The 12,176-nt window shown below is 48.4% G+C and overlaps 1 protein-coding gene across 3 annotated transcripts; it reads right to left on the bottom strand.

Moving 5' to 3' along the window:
• Nucleotides 1-637: 637 nt before the first annotated feature.
• On the bottom strand, nt 638-11,007 carry ECRG4 (ECRG4 augurin precursor). 3 transcript variants are annotated; one of them, XM_087426316.1, is made up of 4 exons: nt 10,787-11,007; nt 6,072-6,119; nt 4,357-4,514; nt 638-1,012 (listed from the first exon to the last, which is right to left on the bottom strand). In XM_087426316.1, exons 1-4 carry the CDS (start codon nt 10,866-10,868, stop codon nt 851-853), a joined length of 450 nt encoding a protein of 149 aa, XP_087282442.1. In that variant the 5' UTR covers nt 10,869-11,007; the 3' UTR covers nt 638-850. The 3 variants fall into 3 exon arrangements, with proteins under 3 accessions (XP_087282442.1, XP_004435937.1, XP_087282443.1); XM_004435880.3 differs by lacking the exon at nt 10,787-11,007 and adding an exon at nt 10,161-10,660; XM_087426317.1 differs by lacking the exon at nt 10,787-11,007 and adding an exon at nt 9,602-9,629.
• Between the last annotated feature and the right edge of the window lie 1,169 nt (nt 11,008-12,176).

Below are 12,176 nucleotides of genomic sequence, written 5' to 3'. Positions count from 1 at the left end.
AGAAAAGTGTAAGAGCCACTGTGAGTGGTCCCTCCCACCCCTCTGCAGCTCTGCAGGCATCGCGCGGGCTGCAACCACACTCCCTCCCCTCAGTGACACTGGATCCTTTGCTCACCTCCCCTTCTGCCTCCTGCCTTCTTCCGCCCTGCTCTCCCCACCCCAACACCGCTCTTCTCTTTCTTCCATCCTCTCAGCTGGTTTAAATATGATGTGAAGTATATTCTTAAATCTTTCTTGAATTCATTGGACAAGATTTAGTTTTTTAAGATAAGTGAGGCTCTGAAATCAATCAGACGTCAGGGTTTTCTCTATTACCCTTGGTTTCCTGGACGATCATATTAAACAGCTCCAGCTCCAGGCCTGGAACCCAGGAAGCCTAGTTCTGGAACCTTAAATAATTTTCAACTAAGTTTTCTTGCTGGCTTTGTATCTTGCATTTAGTGTGGACTGGGTTTTAACAACCTGAAAACCCCTGGCTCAGCCCCAGAGTCTGCACGGGGTGCTGGTGAGGATTCTCGGAAGGTCCCACTCCGGATGAGAATGTAGAGGTGCCTTTCAGATGACACTTCAACTTCAGAAACATCAGGGAATGAAAACTGTCACCAGTTTACTTTTCATCCTAATGAACTCAGAGACTTTTCTTTTTAACAAAATGCTTTTATTTCTGTTTTTAAATGAAATGCATTTTTAGGCACTTGCATGAAATATCAAAAGGCATTTATATTGTTTTAACTTCCTTTCTGGTCACAGAAAGTGGGTAGAAAAGAACTACTGAAATAAAGCACAACAGAAACCAAATGGTGCGAGGCGTGACGAAGAGGTTCCTTGTACACCGCGTGGTACCTAACGGTTAGTAGTCGTCGTAGTTGACGCTGGCCCCGTGCCTGAAGCTGTCGGGGCTCCGGGGACCGATCGCAGCATCTTCATCATAGTGATGCTGGTGGTAATCGTCGTAGTAGTCGTGTCCATTCCGATCTCTGTTCAGCCAATAGGTGACATCATCTTCAAATTTCTGGAGGAAAAGAGAGAACTATAGAGACTGGACTTAAGGACGCCCCCCCTAGACCACAGCTGGCCTCTGGCTTTTCTCTGTGGTGGTTTTTCTTCAATGATTAACAACGCTTATGCTAAGAATAACTCTGAGTTAAGAGTGTTCCTGTGCTCAGAGGTCAACACGGCCAGCTGACGAATACTGATGCAACTATTTTCCCCAAAGCACTAGACACTCATAGCCATGAAGACTTCTGTCATATGAGTTCTAAATATACCCTAGACGTAAACATTTTCCCCTTTTTTGGTAGATAAAACAATCTGCCAAATACAGAAACAACTTGGCCTGACCCCAGGCACCATATGTCTCATTGTGGCAGACTCTGCCTCCTCTTCCCGTCCCGTTCCTGTGCCTGGCCCACTTCAGTGCACACAGTAGATGCTTAATAAATGTTGGCTGAGTTAAATCATCCACTGCACTGGCATATTACCGCCACGGGCCAGGGTATTTGGGATACTCCTGAAGGTGACTTTTATACCTGTGGTGTTGGTGAGAGCATGCCCAGGTACACGTACTCATTCCACAAACACTTATTAAATGGGCATAACATGTCGGGCCCTGTGCTGGGCACTGGAATGCCCCCTACAACAACTAAGACAGAGTCCCTGCCTTCAAGAAGCCTACAGCTCCTGAGACACATGAAAATAGACAGTTGCAGTTAATAAAACTAAAAGGAAAGGAGAAGGGCTGAAGATGAGTGAGAAATGTGGAAAGACGTTCAAGTTCACAACTTGGGCAACTGGTCTTTGCTATGAATCTTTTTTTTTTTTGGGGGGGGTGAGGAAGATTGGCCCTGAGCCAACATCTGTTGCCAATCTTCCTCTTTTTGTTGAGGAAAGTTGGCCCTAACACCTGTGCCCATCTTCCTCTATTTTGTATGTGGGATGCCACCACAGCTTGGCTTGATGAGCGGTGTGTAGGTCCACGCCCGGGATCCGAACCCACGAACCCTAGGGTGCTGAGGCGGAGCACGTGAACTTAACCACTACACCACCGAGCCGGCCCTAATCCATTTTTTAAAGGAGAGACTAATTTTGCGTTGGTGATGGTGAAGGTGCAGGATGAATTGGATTGGGACCCGCATGTGTTGATGCTCAGGACTTGGTGAGAGATTTAGTGTGAGGGCAAAAAGGCAAGAGCAGAGAAAGGTGGCCTGGGGAGGCTGGAGCCTGTATGAAAGTTTGGGCTTCGGGGCCAATTATTCTCGAAGTTGGCCAGTGAACCCTTGCATCCCAGTCTCTAGGGATGCTGTAAAATGCAGATTCTCAGGCACCACTTCACACCTCCTGGATCGAATTTCCTGGTGGTTGGGTCTCAGGAGTCTACTTTTATTTTGATAAGACTGCCAGTGAACACTGAGATGGAGAACTCCGTGAGGCTGGGGCCCCCGGCCTTGCCCGCAATAGTCTTCTCTGTGGCGGTCCACTCTGGGTGAGCAGTGGCCCGAACTGTGCCATGCTGAAGAGCACAGCCAACTCCTCATCTCTGTGTGCTCAGCCTGGGGGCTCCGGCATCTTCTGAGCCCTCCCTCAGCCTCTGCCTTGAAAAGGAGAACACTTGCTTTTCTCGCAATACTGCACATTTTCCCATAATGAAGCAATCTTGTTCCTTGGTTTTTCTCATTTTATAATCTTGTTTGAGGTTTTGGCTTAAAATATATTTTTTCAATAGCTTTTAAAATGTTTTATGACTACAGAAATAATGCACACTCATTTAAAAAATTTATATATGTGGGAGGCAGACAAAGAAAAAGGGGCATCATATTGCCATTGCCAAAGATGACCACTAGTGACATTTTGATGTATTTCCTTCTAGTCTTTTCTAGGCATATTTAGTTATTATAATCTTGTTTGATCCTCACCTTTACTCTGGTTTTGTCGTCAGTCCTTATTTAGCCATTTCCCCATGTTAAACTCTTAATACCCCATTTTCATGAACTGTAAATACTGGTAATCAAAGAAAAGCAAATTACTAAAAGATGATACAGCATTTTCATCTATCAAATAAGTAAACTTATTTTGTTTCAAGTTTTCAATGAGAATACCAGATGCTGCTGAAGATGTGAGAAAACTGGTGCTCTCATACACAACTTATGGGAATATGCAATTTGACAAAACTTAAAGACCCTCAAATGTGATTCTCCCTTTTGCCCCAGTAACTCCACTGGGCAGAATGTACTACTAAGTAAGGAGCAAACCACACACAGAGGTGCAAGTAATAGTACATAGCTGCCTTCTGGGTTGTTGTGAGTGTTAATTCATGTAAGTACTAGAATCCTCTACGTGTTTAGCTATTTGCACAGTGAAAAAATTATATTTGAGTAGTCGAAAGATAATTAGGGAACCACCAATAAGTCCAATGTTGGGAATGGGAAGGAAATGCTGATCCAGCTACCTGACTGCATTTTATGCAGCCATTAACAATGATGTCTCTAAAGAGTTTAATTTGTTTTCACCTGCTGCAGTACACTGTATACTCCCTGTATTTGCAGTATGAATCCGGGGCCTGCTTGGAGAAACACTTGCAGCTGCCCATTTGGAGATGCTGCCCTTCATCTGCTCCTGGCTGGGCTGGCAGGCGGAGTGTTCTCCATGCCCAGGCTGACATTCGGCGCTTCTCCTAGCCCTGCTGTCACTCTGCAGACTTACTTCCGTGCAGCAGAATCAACGACCTGAACTCTGCTGCTGTCTCACCTGGACCTGTTCCTCAGTTGGGGGTCTGTGATTATGAACATTCTCTTTCCTTAATGTGGTGAATACGACCACTTACGCCACCTGGACACATGAACTGAACCACTTTTCCTGCAAATGCATTGACAAATTTTCCCACAAACATCGGCAAAGACCCGTCTCTCTTTAAAAGTCACTTTTCATCTCTTTCCATTATCCTCATGGGTCTTTGCACCAATTTTGTTGTTTCTGACATTTTTTGAGGTAAAACCGAAAATGTTTTTTGGGAGGTTGTGAGTTATTTTAAGGACACCCAGGCAAAACTGTACAGATAAGTTAAAAGACTTCCTAGGAGAATCAGATTCTCAATGAATCTAAGTCCCAGCCATTCTGGACAGTGACTTCTCTGGAATTCTGCTTCCCAAACATGTTGGGACAGATTCTCATTTGACCGCGGTGTGACGGAAAATTCCAGCTGATGTCTTTATACCAATGGTAATATGATCCAGTGCCTGGGTAGCACTTGGCATGGAATGGGGGCTCATACTTCCGGAGCCCTATTTCCCCCCGCCGTGCCTCTGTCCCCACCACACTGCTCTGCAGGAAGCCAGGCCTCCGGCGGGAGTGCATACCCACCGCTTCATCGAAGCCCATGTAGAGGAACTGCTGGTACCACTGTTGGACCTCCGGCCGAGTCCGGTCCCAGAGCTGCCGTTTCTGGCGCTTCAGGCTGCTCAAGAATTCCTTAGCTTTGCTCTCGTCCACAGCCACTTTAGTCTTAGTTGGAGCAGGTGCTGAAATGATTAATTCCCCACCCCCAAAGTACAAAGAATGATTTCTTTTCTTATTGGGGTGAATCACTATCATATATCCCACTCCCCCAATCCCACCAGGCCTAGGATGGTTTTACGCTCAACTTCATTCCTACACGGCCCCTCATCACCGGTCTTTACGCTCCTCGTTGGTAAGCTCTCCTGTTTGGGTAGAGCCACATAAAAGCCCAGGGGCTCACCTTCACCTTCCAGGGCACGTAGAAACGAAGCTCAGCTCAGCCTCTGCAGCCACTCCCCATGCCCAGGGGCTCGTGGCTCACCCCTTGGGCTCTGCATTCAGAGAACAACTGGACGTCGAGTGCCACACTGGTGTGTATTGACTGCATACACAAACAGGAGAGCGCTGTGCTTGCGTAGGAGACCAGGGAGGGAGAGGAACTGGAACCACGAGCCCTGAGCGCGCCGAGACCAGGCCCAGCCCAGTGGGATGGCCAGTTCCCCCAGCAGGTGGCGGGAACACACAGTGCCACCTTGGGCCACTCACTGGGCCTCCCCGTCTGATCACTGGCGATTTGACTGGGTCTCGACGGGTACCGACCCTGCTTTAATGCAGCTTCCTCTAACGCCTTTCCGTGGTGGTCTGCACCGTGTAAAAGGCACTACTTCTGCAGGATGTGCTCGGAGAGCAGCCGTGCCACTGGGCTGGCCCCTGCTGTCCGGCTTTGAGCCTCCGTCCCCTCATCTGTGACACTGGACTGCTCAGCACACAATCCCTGTGGGGGATTTCTGAGGGGCCAACTGGGAAGTATGTGAATAAGCCCCAGGGGGGCCCCATGTTGAGGAGCAGACTTCAGCCTTCCAGAATCCCCCATTCAGCAGGGGGCAAGAACAAGTGATTAAACGTTCACATCAGAAATGTGGTCACACTTCCTCGTGAGGGATCGGTAACTTCTTAATTTTACAGGTGAAGATGAACGTTCCCAGGGGGAAAAGGGCTTTCACGAGACCACACAGCTGGTCCCATTGATCCGATTACAGCGGGCCCAGAACTCATACTGTGTGGCTCCCAGACTGTTCTATTTCTACATTTTGCTGCTATCTACCACATTAATCTTAGGAGTATTTTTCACAACAGGTGTCAGTAACAGGTTTTTCTGCTTAACCCTCCCCCCGTAGTTAACTGGATATAGAGTACCCCAACAATACTGTGCACACCCCACCAATTGAGGTTTATGTGCTGTAAAGGATATGCTCTAAATTTAGATCCGTTTTCTAAAGGGTATCACCGTTCTAAAATAAACAGCATTCAATTAACACTGTAGCACTGTTCCTTTTATTTTTGAGTCCACACTGGCAGCTTTCAGAAAAACAACCTTCAAACATTTAATGGCAATAATATTTATCTAATGAAATACCACACCACATACACACAGAACAAGCCCTTCCGATCTGCTAACCTTTTAAGCAGTAAATACTTCTGATTTTCCAAATACAAGACTCCAGTGAGCACATTCAACACTGCCATTTCATTTCAGTCCAGTTAAGAATGCAACCCTTATCCATTGGGGGGATATTTACCTTCCCGTTTTTGAAGCATCAGCTTGAGTTTATTTCCACTTATGCCACCTAAAGGAATGAAAACAGAAATCGGTCTCAGAGTTGCACTGTGCCCGTTAATTTCTCAAGCACAAAAATCAGAACTGGAAAAAAAATCCCTGCATGCCCACATCTTGATTTGGCAACTTGGTAGTATTTCAGTATTTAATGCTTGTTGCATTCTCTGTTGTGCACGAAAAACAACGCAGGCTGCCCATGGCTAAAACTGGTGACAATGACCATGGCTGAGCAAGGACATTACAATTTGAGCTATTCTCTAGGAAAAGTGACACGATTCTTTCAGCCCTTATGTCTTAGTATGAGGGCCAGCCATCTGTCATCAGCACCTTGCTGCGGATTTTCACTTTTCATGATATAGTGGCTTGAATAGTGTCCCCCCCAAAATTCATATCCACCCGGAACCTCTCAATGTGAACTTATTTGGAAATAGGGTCTTTACAGATGTAATTAGTTAAGGATCTCAGGTGGTATCATGTTGGATTTAGGGTGGGCTCTAAACCCAATGACGTGTCCTTATAAGCAGAGGAGAGGAAGCAGAGAAGGCAGCCACGTGAGGACAGAGGCAGGCAGACATGGGAGTTTTGCTGCCACAGCCAAGGAACATACCTTAGTTCTCTAAAAAGTCAGCCCAGTGTTATAGCTTGCCCTGATCATCTTATAATCAGGCATTATTTCTACCATTTGCTGTTATTTCTATTCAGTTCTCAAAGTGTTTCCAATCAGCCCAATCATTTTAATAGAAAATAACATGTCTGGCTTGAAAGAACACCCCCCTCTGCCTGGTGTGCTGGTTTGAGGACCTATGGAAGCCTCTGACGCTTAAGTGCTGCGTGCAGGCTTAAGGCCTGTCCCCTGAAGGGGGAGCCAAAGCCCCCGGGGAAAAAAGCCCAGCCTCATAACTAGTGAGCAGAGCATCCTCAGGTCTAAGGAGCTGCAGTCTGGCTCCAGGATGGAGACGCCCCCTGAGGTGGTGGTGCCCACCTTCCCAGGCAGATCCTTAACCTCCCAATCCATGGACAGGCCTAAGGCCTGTGTTTGCATCTGCAAAGATACAGTTCTCTGGGAATAGGACCCATAGCTTTTGCCAGACCTTCAAAAGTGTCTGGGACCCAAATAAGATTAAGAACCTCTGCCTAAAGAATTTACTATGTAGCAGGAGGAAAAAAAACACATTCGTAGCCAAAGGTCACAAACTGGTTGCCCACAGCCGAACTTTACCTGCAAGTGCATTTTATCAGCATGCCCAGTGTTTACATAACTTGAATTTGAATGCCTCTGGGCCCAAGGCACTCAGCACACCCCATGGTCCATAAACAGCCACTTCACCTAGTAGCCCCCTATAGGCGTTTGAATTTCAGTGCGACTGCCTTTAGAACAGGTGTGCCAGCCAGGGAACCTGGTTTGGGAAGAATCTCTAGGGACCACCCTGAAGGACTGGTGGCCACAAGTGGTGTTGCTCTCCGTCTTCCGTAGGAGGGCTGGGTGTCTGCAGGACAGTGGGCTATGGTATTAGCAGAGTGTGCAGCAGCCTATCAGAGAATTTAGTAGTTTTCGCTGTCTGTGCTCATGTCAGGCTACAGTGGTGTGGTTGTTTAAAAAACAATTGCAATGCTAGGCTGCGTTAATAAAAGGATAGCATCTTGCAGAAAGGAATTAATTGTCTCCTCTGTTCCGTCACTCCTCTGAGCAGACCACCCCTCTACTATTTGGTTCAGATCACATCTTACTTTCAGAAAGTCACAGAAAACTTGAGTTGTGGTCAGAGAAAAAACCCAGGGAGCAAAGGACCCAAATATGTGTTATATGAGAAAAAATTAAAGGAATTTAGATGTTTAACCTACAGAAATGAAGCTTCTGGGAGGAGAGCTAAGGCTCTAAATTGCCCCCGGGCCATAGATTAGGGCATGACGTAATGTTTCCAACCCTGGGCCGCCACCCAAAGAGGAAATAAGTCTCACCAAGAGGTTCCCCATCAAGAGCTGCTAGAAGCGTCTGAGCCGAAGTAAGCGGAGATGAGCACCTGACGAGGCTACGGTGGAGGGGAGTATTAATCAGATGGGGTGGGACTACTCTTAAAGGCCGTACTTCCCTTCCAACCTCAAGAGTCAGTGAAGAAATCTATGACTACATTTGCCAAAGCAGACAGATACGTTCCTTGGCACTAGTATTAGCGTTCATTAATATCTTAACATTTGTCGATCTCTGATAACCTACGAGCTGGCACATATAGAACGAAGTATTGCTCCTCTATATGTCTGCCTTCTGAAAAGCGCTTAATAGTTAATGAGCAGAATGTGGCCTGATGTTGAAATAGACATCGGGTTTAGGCTTTTGCAAATGTGTGTCACTACGACTCCAGAAACGAAAGCCTCGCCAAATTCAGCTATACAACTGAAAAGCATGGAGAAGTCCTAAATTATGAATGATTGATGTTGCCACTGTGCCGATTACTACACATTGAACTATAAATATTAATACATATAATTGGATACCAAGCTAAATTTGTTTGAAGACAGGAATAAAGAACAAATGAATAGCTGTGATTCTTTTGCCGTAGTATGGATTTTTTGACCCCAAAATCATCAGTCACTATGTCTGAGCTGCAATAATAGGCACTCCTGAATTTATCAAATCTGCTTACCTGGCATTAGATCTCTCAGCAGATTCAGAATTGGAGGATGCCCCTTTGAAGGTGCTATTAATAAATTGATCAAGAAGGGGCAATGATCATCTTCTCCATTAAATGTTTTTGAGTGTCATAAAGAGCCACCCTTGGGACTTTCTACAGATATCAAGATCTTCATTTTACATCATAAGAACTTTCACATTGCAACTCAGTCGTGATAATATTTTAACTGACTCCTATCCCTACATCCTTGGTATGACCAAAATAAAACACAAGTCGTGTATTTTAAAGGAATGGCTTATAGCCAATGCTCACTCGTTTCATTCGGATGTGCTTCTTAACACGGGAGGAACAAAGGGAGAGGCAGATAAACCGTGTAACGGGAGAGTACTGGTCAGCCGCACTGGGGTTGTAATTTAGGACGACGGTAATCCTCCTCAGTGGAGCGGGTACCCTGCTGTTCTAGCGGCCCCTGGGCTCCAACCTCAGGGCTCCCACTGCTGCCTCCTCCCTTCCCTCCACCAGGAGTTCAGTTTGCCATACCTGTTTTGAATAAGCAAAATACAGAAGCTGAGCCGTCGAGAGAGTCTTCCATTTCCCTTAGACAGCGCCCAGCTGCTTTGTCGTGGGAAAGCACCTGTCTCAGGGACTTGGGCAAGTCGCCTCACGCCTTCCAGCCCCAGTACCCTGAGCAGTAGATCTGGGGTCCCAACACCTGCCTCTCAGAGTTGTGAGCCTCAAAGGCGCTCATGCATGCGCGAGGCCACTAGCGAACCAGAAAGGATCAAACACGCGGAAGGTAGTACTGTCAGGACAAAACACACTCTCTCAGATGGCCCTTCTTAAGGGGGGTCTGCACACTCACCAAACTGCTTCATTTCGGGTGTGCGTGTGAACGTGCACATTTCATAGGGAACAAACCCGGGATTTTCAACTGCTTCTCTGAGGGCTCCATGAAGCAGACAAGGTTAAGCATTTCTCCTTCAAGAGCGTCTCCCCTATCTGGGATGTGAGGCCTGCTCCAGCTTTGCAGGAGCTTGGCCCAGCTGGGAAGTGCCTGGGAAGAGAACTGCCTGGACGCGATTCTCAGTGAAGCTGCCTTCTGGCTTCCTCAGTCCCGGAGGGCAGCACCGTGTAAAGCTCCCATTATCCCTTTGCTTCTTTCTTAGGCCTGAAACACTTCTTGCCCCTCCCTCGGACCTTCAGCCCTCATTCTTTCCCCAGGTTATCACGCATACCTGAGACCCTGCCCTTGACCCGGGTACTCAAGTCTGCCTGTCCAAGCGCGCCACTTTCCACTCGCGCAAGTGCAAAGCCCAAGAGCCCTATCACCCCTTGGCCCTTGCCCGGGCTCGGGATGGGTCCCTACGCCCCCAACCTGTCACCGATCTCCCTTCCCAGCGCCCCGGCATCTCCCCACTTACCTGGGCCCAGGCACAGCAGCAGGAGCAGCGCCAGTGCGCTCATGGCCAGGACGGCGGGCCGCGCAGAGGAGGCGGCCATGGCTGCACCGGGTGGGCAGGAGGGAAACGCGCGCACCGCGAGCCGCTGCGCGGGAGGACTGGGCGCGGGAGAGAGGGGCGCCGGCGGGCGGGTGCTCCCTGCGTCCCTGCCGGGGCGGGACCGCCGGGCGGGCGCCGAGCCAACGGGCCACGGGCCAAGCGGCCGCGCTGAGCTCCACGGAGCGCTGCTCCGAAATGCCAAGGCCACGGATGCTAGCGATGCTGGGGCCACCGAGGACCGCCGGGGGCAGGGTGCAGCGCGGCCGGCGAGGACAAGCGAGTCCAGAGAGGGGCTGGAGGCACCAGGAGAGAAAAGGCTCCAGGCCACGGGAAGGAATGGGGGCGATGGACCGCCCGATCCCAGCTCCGGTCTCTCGGCCTCTCCCCCTGCCCTAGCCTCGCTGGCCTTCTGCCCCGCTGTTCTCCTCGCACTCGGCGCTGATACCTCCCTGCCTCCCCATCGCGCTCCCTCCCCTCGCAGGGCCTTGCTCCTGCCTTGGCTTATAATGTGGCCTTTGGAATTTCCTTAATTCCGACGCAGCACTTACAGATGCCTTTGGCAGCGTTGTGTTTTGTGGTATTTTGAAAGACTCCACAGTCTGGGTTCAGAGCTGCAGTCCAGGAAAACATCTTACCCCAACTACTCCAATAGAAAAGCCTTTCATACCAGGGGCGGTGAGCTCTGTAGGTGTCCGCAGAACAAATGCGCCGCGGTGTGCGCTCCGTACCCCACGCGCGCTTCGGCGATACTAAAGCGAGGCCCAGTGCCGTCCCAGGACCAGGCCTGGGCGAGTACAGAGGACTCTGAAAGGCAGTGTGGTGCCGTGAAGGACAACTGAGACGGACTTGTCCCAACCGACCTGGAGCGGGTCACCTCATTAATCTTCGCCGCCGCATCTAGGACATGCCTAGCGATTGAAATTACCTTTAGGGGCTTACTTCTAAGATCTGCTCTGAACTCAGCTGATGACCTCTTTTCTTCATCTGGTTTCTCACTTTTTATACCTTCCAGGGGTAAGTGCTTACTGTCTCGCCATATAATTAGCTCTCCAAGTAATGAAGTTGGATTTCTCCAACAGACAGGGAGAAAGAAGTGTGTTCCTACTGAGTGGGCACGGGCAGATGGTGGCCGCTGAAGAAACAGTGAAGAGGGTCTGAGGGAATCACAAGGACTGGAGCTGCACAGGGTCCCAAGGGGCCGGAGAGAAGCTGGAACACGATGCTGTACATCAGTGATTGTAGGGAAATGGTTATAAACCCTTGGGGAAACTGTGCAGTAGGGGGTAGGATGAAAAAAAGCAATATATTTACCTTTGCCGAAGGACAAGAAGTTTACTATTAGGAAGAAAACCAAAGCAAATAGAAAACCAGTGTTCTGTTTGGATTGGTTTAGAACATACACGAAAGATACTAATCATAATCTCTCACTTAGCTTGTGGAGATCATCCCCCTGCCCCCAAAACGCCAACAGGATCTGCTTCAAATATGACACTGCAATTCCCTCTCCTGACTCAGGGCTGGTAACTGCAGCTGGAAGACAGAAGTCACCTCCCGGATGGGTTCCCTCTCCATCTTTTGGAAGGAGGCCTACGTTTCCCGCCCTCCCACCCATTGCTTCCCCTTTACTGTTGAAAACGCAGAGCGGCAATTCTATTTTTTGTTGATTCAAAGATTCCGAGGAGAAAAAGGTCTGCTTTAATCAGCTCATACAGTTGTAGGATTTGAAGACAAAGTAAATATTGAATCCTAACTTTTTATAAACCTATATTTAAAAAAAAAAAAACAAACCTGATTATTGTTTTAATGTAGAACTGGTAAGACAAATCAAATATCCTGCAGAAAAGTGTTTTGAAATAATTGCCAATAAGGTGAGAAAAACATTTCCTGAGGATTGGGCCCTGATTCCTCTGCCCGGGGAAAGGATGGAGGTGAGCTCAG

The sequence above is a fragment of the Ceratotherium simum genome, chromosome 40, assembly GCF_057802395.1.
Source record: "Ceratotherium simum simum isolate JZ-2026a chromosome 40, ASM5780239v1, whole genome shotgun sequence".
Lineage (NCBI taxonomy): Eukaryota > Metazoa > Chordata > Mammalia > Perissodactyla > Rhinocerotidae > Ceratotherium > Ceratotherium simum.
This window is presented reverse-complemented; position numbering and strand designations above follow the sequence as displayed.

Excerpts from the sequence above, each read along its gene's own strand:
- ECRG4 (XM_087426316.1), bottom strand. The coding sequence starts at position 10,868 with ATGTTTTCCTGGACTGCAGCTCTGAACCCAGACTGTGGAGTCTTTCAA. Across the intron at positions 6,120-10,786 it reads CAACGCTGCCAAAGGCATCT|GTGGCATAAGTGGAAATAAA; the intron begins GTAAGTGCTGCG and ends TCATTCCTTTAG. Across the intron at positions 4,515-6,071 it reads GATGCTTCAAAAACGGGAAG|CACCTGCTCCAACTAAGACT; the intron begins GTAAATATCCCC and ends TAATCATTTCAG.